The sequence below is a fragment of the Centroberyx gerrardi genome, chromosome 18 (assembly GCF_048128805.1).
Source record: "Centroberyx gerrardi isolate f3 chromosome 18, fCenGer3.hap1.cur.20231027, whole genome shotgun sequence".
In the NCBI taxonomy this organism is placed as follows: domain Eukaryota; kingdom Metazoa; phylum Chordata; class Actinopteri; order Beryciformes; family Berycidae; genus Centroberyx; species Centroberyx gerrardi.
Genome location: NC_136014.1, coordinates 24,521,838 through 24,529,337, shown reverse-complemented (window position 1 = coordinate 24,529,337; position 7,500 = coordinate 24,521,838). Strand labels below are relative to the sequence as shown.

General features: G+C 42.6%; 1 protein-coding gene across 1 annotated transcript in view; it reads left to right on the top strand.

The window, feature by feature from the left end:
* vash2 (vasohibin 2) overlaps window positions 1-7,500 on the top strand; it is a 43,848-nt gene that overhangs the window by 21,975 nt on the left and 14,373 nt on the right. The window contains exons 6-7 of the mRNA XM_071916276.2: window positions 6,155-6,392; window positions 7,456-7,500. The exon at window positions 7,456-7,500 is cut by the window's right edge and continues 99 nt beyond it. Coding sequence (XP_071772377.1) covers window positions 6,155-6,392; window positions 7,456-7,500 — 283 coding nt within the window. The remainder of the gene's footprint in view (window positions 1-6,154; window positions 6,393-7,455) is intronic.

Sequence of the window (7,500 nt, the reverse complement as noted above, 5' to 3'; positions counted from 1 at the left end):
ACGTTCCCCATCCAGATTTTTCCCAGCCGGCCCAGAGATCCGAACCGTCTAAACATTGAATGCTGCAAGAAAATATCAGCCTTAATGAGACTCCTGCAGCCAGTTCAGCTGAGATTTTCTCCCACAACAGAGCACTTTTTAAGTCGAGGGATTTTGGAGACAAGTGGAGACATCAATACTGTTTTTTTATTATTGATTTTCAAAATATACACAAAACAAGTATAAAATCACATAATTAGTATAAAACAAAAACACACACAAGACACACACACCCACAAAAAAGAAATAAATCCCTACTGAAATTCGCAGACACTACTGTGGAAACGAGGGGCAGAGAGCAAAATCAATTGAGGACGTCACAGTTTTTATTTAACCAAACCTCCAGGCTGCTGCTGCTTCTTCCCTCCATGTTAGAGGTGTACAAACAGCAGTTTAGTGGCATTAGAAAACCTATGAAATAGCTTGATTTCCAGTGAGGGCCAGCCTCCGGACCTATAGGTGCCAAATGGGTGGGATGAACCACATAGGAGAATACAATCAGCGGCAGAAAGTTTGGGCAATCACAGGAAAATATCTCAATCAAGTCAACTTCTCTGTGTTTGACAACTTACCTGACGTGGTCTGAAAAGCGCTGATGCGGTAGACCCCGCCCCCCTGGTGCTGTGAGCAGGTTAAAACAAACAGCAGTCAGTGAACAGCTGAGTGTCAGCTGGCAGGCTGCGGTCAGCTGTGTGTCGGGTTTCACAGGTTTAAGGAAAGTTTGGGAGGGAGAGACGGAGGAAGACAACAGATTCTACTGTGCCTTGATCTACTCTCGTCACAGAGAGCTGATAAGAATAGATAGTTAAATATAGTCAGAGAGAGAGAGAGAGAGTGATAGAGATAAAGCTAAATTGAGAGAGATATGCTCTAAATGCTTTTAAGGCAAATAATTAATTCAAAATGGTCAAAATGTGTAAACTTTTGTTTGTTGGTTTTAGAAAGTGCCGCTTAGGCAGATTTGTTTCTGATTAACAGCCAAATGGTAAAGTGACTGAATTGAGATAAAATGAGAGAGACAGACTGATAGATAGTCTTTCATTTATTTTTTAATCAGATTTCATTCATTAACAATCTAGCATATTTTCTTCCTAGAGTATATACCATAGGGGAATATTTTCAATTTACAGACAAGTGTACAAATAAGATTATATCTGCCCAACAGACTGTATAAATTTATATTATTTATTATGTATACTTGTGCATACATACTGGAAAAGGCAAATTTTGATACATTTTTCTCAATTACACAACGCACTCGCTTGAGGTGGAAACTTTTTGCTAAAGAAGTTCTGCGGTAAATAGTGATGGAAACTTTTAACAAATAAATACAGTAAATGATCGTAGCATCATGACTGTTTCCATATTTCTTATGGCAGCGACATTTCAAAAGTTTGCTTCACAATTAGATGGAAACATAGATAGATAGATAGATAGATAGATAGATAGATAGATAGATAGATAGATAGATAGAAAAAGAGAGTTACAGTATATTGGTTCTCTATTAGTGCAGACAGAGCACACTGTTCAGTTGAAGACGGCTGCTAACAAGCATGGAGAACTGGTTCCTGGATTATGTTAACTCTCATATCAAAGCATTAGTGTGTGTGTGTGTGTGTGTGTGTGTGTGTGAGAGAGAGAGAGAGAGAGAGAGAGAAAGAAAGAGTGTGTGAGAGAGAGAGAGGGAAAGAGAGAGAAGAGAGGTGCTATCATACTCACAGGCTGCGTTAAAACTGACAACTCTCTCAAATTGGTTTCTACGGCAACTGTTACCGCTCACTCAGTTGGCATGACGCTGACCTGGAGAGAGAGAGAGAGAGAGAGAGAGAGAGAGAGAGGCTGAAACAGAGAGAGAGAGAGCTACTGTTAGCTGCATCACATGGCCTCCATCACAGGGAGTGTGTTTGGTTAATGGACCATTCATTACAGAGGAACAACTGTGTGTGTGTGTGTGTGTGTGTGTGTCTACAGATTCAGTTATTGCAGTCATGGCGCCTCTGTTGCTCAGATTAATAATAATGTCAGTGCAATGTACTGCAATGTGCAACACACACACACACACACACACACACACACAAGCCCGTGAGTGTCAGCTGTAGGTTGAGGTACCTCAGTGAGCTGCTCTGGTGCTGTTGCTGCACTTTCTCTAGCTCAACACACACACACACACACACACACACACATACACGTACAGCAAGGTGTCAGTACAGTGTATACTTTGGAGAAAAATTGTACTGTCACACACACACACGCACAGACACTGAAATGCACATTGAAGCACACACACTCACTAGCCTGTCAGGAGGAAGGCGTCACATTAGCATTTTCTTTGAAGAAAAACTGTAGTGTCCCCCCACACATGCATAGATATGCACACACATACACACACACACACACATACACACACACACACACACACACTCACACACACACACACACACACACACACATACCATCCAGATGCATTCTTCATTATTATTTATAGCAGTATGATTCTCCATCCTTGTGGTCAATGCAGCCCCTTGCTGTTAAGTTTCTCCTCTCCTCATAACCTGTCATCTGGTGGTCAGATGAAGTAACAATAGATAATCAATAGGTTTGGATTGATATGGGTTTTGAAGGCCGATACCGATATGTTTGTATTGAAGTTGCCTATAACCAGCTGTGCTGATATTCAATATCTTTAAATCTGACAATTTTCCTGTTGATCTATGACAGTCAGACATATTGGAAAATGGCAATTTTCTCAGTTCTCTTAAAATTGCATTTTCATTGTATTTCTTTACTCAGTATTATTGAATTTGCCAGTTCATGATGTTTAACTTTAGCGCCATTAAATTCCTCGGCCATCAAAATAAAAGTGTAGACATTTTTTTTTCAATCCGTCAAGGTCAGTTCAGCAGAAATAGAGTAAACCCATTTACTTGCAGTGGCAGAAAGAAAAATGGCTTTTGCAGTAGCTCCAATTCTGAAAATGTTCAGGACATCGAACACCAATCTGAACTGTAGTAGCTGGACATGGAAGCCAATTTTTTTGCTTTTAGGCAAATGTGAATGATTTGCCCTATTTGGCCTGCACTATTATGCAGGTTGTATGTTGCAGTTATAGCCTCTGTGTGTTTCCATGTCTGGACAAAAATGGGGAGAAACATGGACGCCCATGGTCGGTTGAGAAATCTTCTCCAAGTTTTCCTACTTGCAATTCCAACTCGAAGGGCCGATCCATCACATTTTTCCTAGTAGAAAGTTGGAATCTCTGACTTCACGACATCTCTGGAAGTAGTGACCTTTAAGACCTTCCAGTAGGTGAGCAGGTAGGGATTCAGTGCCTTGCTCAAGGACACTTCAGCAGGCTGTACGGGTGCTGAAGGGATTGAACTCGCAACCTTCCAGTTAAAACAAGGTGGTTTCTCCAGACACCAGGCCATCCTGCACCTTTCTGCTCTGGATTCTGTTGGAAAAAATGACTTAACTCTGCTGACTCCCCTACTGCATGGGGATGTCACACACACACACACACACACTGGAGCTTTAATTATGAATGATCTCCTGATAGTAGCTGTTTGTGTGTGTGTGTGTGTGTGTGTGTGTGTTGCGGTCTAGTTCTGTGGACGCCGGGCGGCCCTGTGTGAATATTTAATGAAAACACAGCAGCACTGTGGCATCCAGGCTGTCGAGGTGACGGACAGGCGCTCTGGCCAATGACAGGCCTCCGTGGGCAGAGCGGAGCAGATGGTTGGCTTGTGGCTGACAAAGAGACAGGCCAAACCTTTGTGTGTGTGTGTGTGTGTGTGTGTGTGTGTGTGTGTGTGTGTGTGTGTGTGTGAACAGATTGCTACAGTTGGATCAGTCTCACTGTAAACACTGTAAAGCAATGCAGCCCACAGCATGAGAGCTGTCTGTTCAATATAGACCTCATTCAGATATCATTAGGAGTCACTGTTCTTTATATCTAGTCTCTGTTCATTTTATATCTAAGATGTTTTATTATGAGGCCAACACAGTGTCACAGATTGTTGTGAAATGACGACGAACTCTGACACTGCACTGCAAGCTCCTCCTTGTGAACTGACAGCATTAGAGAGTGAAATTTTGACGCAGTAAGCAGAAATGGTGTGATTAAGATAATATGGAACAGGAGAGAAGAAGGGGAGAGAAGAGGGAAGGGAAAAAAAGGAAAACTAAGGGAAGAGGAGGAGAAGGGAAATAGAGAGGAGGAAGGAAAAGAGAAAGGGAAGAGGAGAGGGAGGTCTACGCTCCATAGAGGTCAGAGGAGCATCCTAATCGACCTGAAGGCTGTCACTGGGAGACACACACACACACACACACACATACAGGAGTTGCTCTGCGTGTCATTATTCCCTCAAGCCTTTGATGGTACCAGATAGCTCATCTTTCTCTCTCTTTGTCTCTCCCTTTGTTTCTCTAGTTATATAAGAGAAGAAAACAGCAAGGAATTGGACAGATTCAGTCGGATAGGAGTAGCTGTCACACACACACACAAGCACACACACTCTTGCAGTCACAGACAGTGTTTACCCCGTGGCATTTTTATAGTACTGGCCCTTTGAGAATGAGATTGAATCTAATTTCACTCAAGCTGCTGTACCGGCTCTGCTGTGCATTTTACACTCAGCTTTATATTCAGATGTGGAATCGAAGCTACTCGAATGGGATTTTTGTTAACCTTTATTTATCCAAAGATAAGGTTTGCTGAGCTCCATGCTTTTTTCAGTACCGTCCTCCTTCACACTGATACAGTCAAAGCCATTCAAACCCAGTTCAACCACAGTCCTCTACTGCTGGACACTGAGCAGAGCCACTGGAGCAGGTGGGAGAAGTGCCTTGCTCAAGGGAATCGTGACTCACGGTTCATTCTAGTGTCACAGGAATATTTGTTCCATGTGCCATGAAATGAAGCTTATTTTACTGTTGACCTCATCAAGTCACTCTGGATAAGACAGGCAGCTAAATGAGTAAAATGTACAATGTAAATGTGTTAATATTACTGTTAGTAGTAGTAGTAGCAGTAGTAGTTGTAGCAGTAGTAGTTAACAGCAGTAGTAGTAGTAATAGAAGCAGTAGTAGCAGTAGCAGTAGTAGTAGTAGTAGTAGTAATAGAAGCAGTAGTAGTAGTAGTAGTAGCAGTATTAGTAGTAGTAATAGAAGTAGTAGTAGTAGTAGTAATAGAAGCAGTAGTAGCAGTAGTAGTAGTAGTAGTAGTAGTAGTAGTAGTAATAGAAGCAGTAGTAGTAGTAGTAGTTAACAGCAGTAGTAGTAGTAGTAGTAGCAGTATTAGTAGTAGTAATAGAAGTAGTAGTAGTAGTAGTAATAGAAGCAGTAGTAGCAGTAGTAGTAGTAGTAGTAGTAGTAATAGAAGCAGTAGTAGTAGTAGTAGTAGTAATAGAAGCAGTAGTAGTAGTAGTAGTAGTTAACAGCAGTAGTAGTAGTAGTAGTAGCAGTATTAGTAGTAGTAATAGAAGTAGTAGTAGTAGTAGTAATAGAAGCAGTAGTAGCAGTAGTAGTAGTAGTAGTAGTAATAGAAGTAGTAGTAGTAGTAGCAGTATTAGTAGTAGTAATAGAAGTAGTAGTAGTAGTAGTAGTAACAGCAGCAGTAGTAGTAGTAGTAGTAGCAGTAGCAGTATTAGTAGTAGTAATAGAAGTAGTAGTAGTAGTAGTAGTAGTAGTAGTAGTAGTAGTAGTAGTAGCAGTATTAGTAGTAGTAATAGAAGTAGTAGTAGTAGTAGTAGTAACAGCAGCAGTAGTAGTAGTAGTAGTAGCAGTAGCAGTATTAGTAGTAGCAATAGAAGTAGTAGTAGTAGTAGTAGTAGTAGCAGTATTAGTGGTAGTAATAGAAGTAGTAGTAGTAGTAGTAGTAGTAGTAGTAGTAGTAGTAGTAGCAGTATTAGTAGTAGTAGTACTATAAAAATAGCAGTAATAGCGTTACAATATTTTTGTTTTGTCGTTTCTCCTCCAACATGGCAGCTAGGAAAGCAAACACATTGTAATATTGCGCTCATTGTTACTCTGGATAAGCACATCAGATAAATGACAACATAAAACATGAACTATCCCACACCTCCTCCTCCTGATCCTTAACTGCCGTGGCGTCCAGCTACCTGACCAACGGCCTGACGTCTCTGGAGCGTTTCCCCATCAGCTTTAAGACCCAGTTCTCGGGCCACTGCTTCCACCACGTGGTGCTGGGCGTCTACTGCAACGGGCGCTACGGCTCGCTGGGCATGAGCCGCCGCCAGGACCTGATGGACAAACCGCTCACGCACCGCACGCTGGGAGAACTGGTGGCCGAGTTCGAGAGCTCCTACAAGAGATACCAGCACACTCTGAAGAAGGTAAGAGAGGGAACGAGGGAGGGAGGGAAGGAGGGAAGGAAGGAGGAGGGAAGGTGAGATGGAGAGTTTGGTAGCTCCTACAAGAGATACCAGCACATACAGGATGGAGGAAGTAGGGAGTAATAGAGGGAGGAAAAGGAAGTATAGAGAGGATAGAGAGAGAGGGGTGGAAGGGATGGATGGAAGAAGGTAGGAAGGAGGGAAGGAAGGAGTGAGGGGATGTAGGAAAGGAGGATGGGATGGAGTGAGGGAGAGGGTGTAGGATGAGGGAGGGAGGAAGAATGATTGACAGAGGGAGGGATGGATGGAGGAAGAGGGGGAGGGATGGCGTCATGTTATGGAGGGTGGGAGGAAGAAAGAAAGAAAGTAAGAAACAAACAAAAAGAGAAAGACAACCTTTCCCTTTTCCTCTGTCTCCCTGATTTACCACATGTAGGCCAAAAAAGACTCACTCTCTTGGTATGTCTCTTCTCTCTCTCTCTTCTCTCTCTCCCCCTCTTCTCCCTCTCTTTCTCACTCCATCTTCCCTTCTCTTCTCTCTTTATATCTGTCCATCTTCCTCATCTTTCTTCATCTACCTATATGTCTCTCCTCTCTCTCCCCTACTCACATTCTCTCTTTGAATCTGTCCATCTTCCTCCCTCTCTCTCCCACTCTTCCTCTCTGTCTCTCTTTCCGTCTCTCTCTCCCTCATTCTGTCTTTCCTTCTCTCTCTTTCTCTCTTGCACGTTCTTTTACTTTATTCCTCTTCCCAATCCATCTCTCTCTCTCTCTCTCTCTCTCTCTCTCTCTCTGATTTCACATGTAAGCCAATGGAAAGAAAGAAAGCAACAAACAAAAAACCAAACAAACAAAGAAGGAAGGAATTTAGACTCTCTCTCTCTCTCTCTCTCTCTCTCTCTCTCTCTCTCTCATCTTTTTATTCATAAGTGTTTCATTCCTCACATTTCCTCTGTTCCATTCTGTTAGCACAGGGCGGGGTTTGTTACTGTGTGTTTAGATCACAGTCTGTACTCCTAGAGTCAGTAAGGGTGCGTTTGATTTCAATCCCTGCTCCTCCCAGGTGAAGATCGGCCTCTACGTGCCTCACGACCCCCACGTCTTCCAG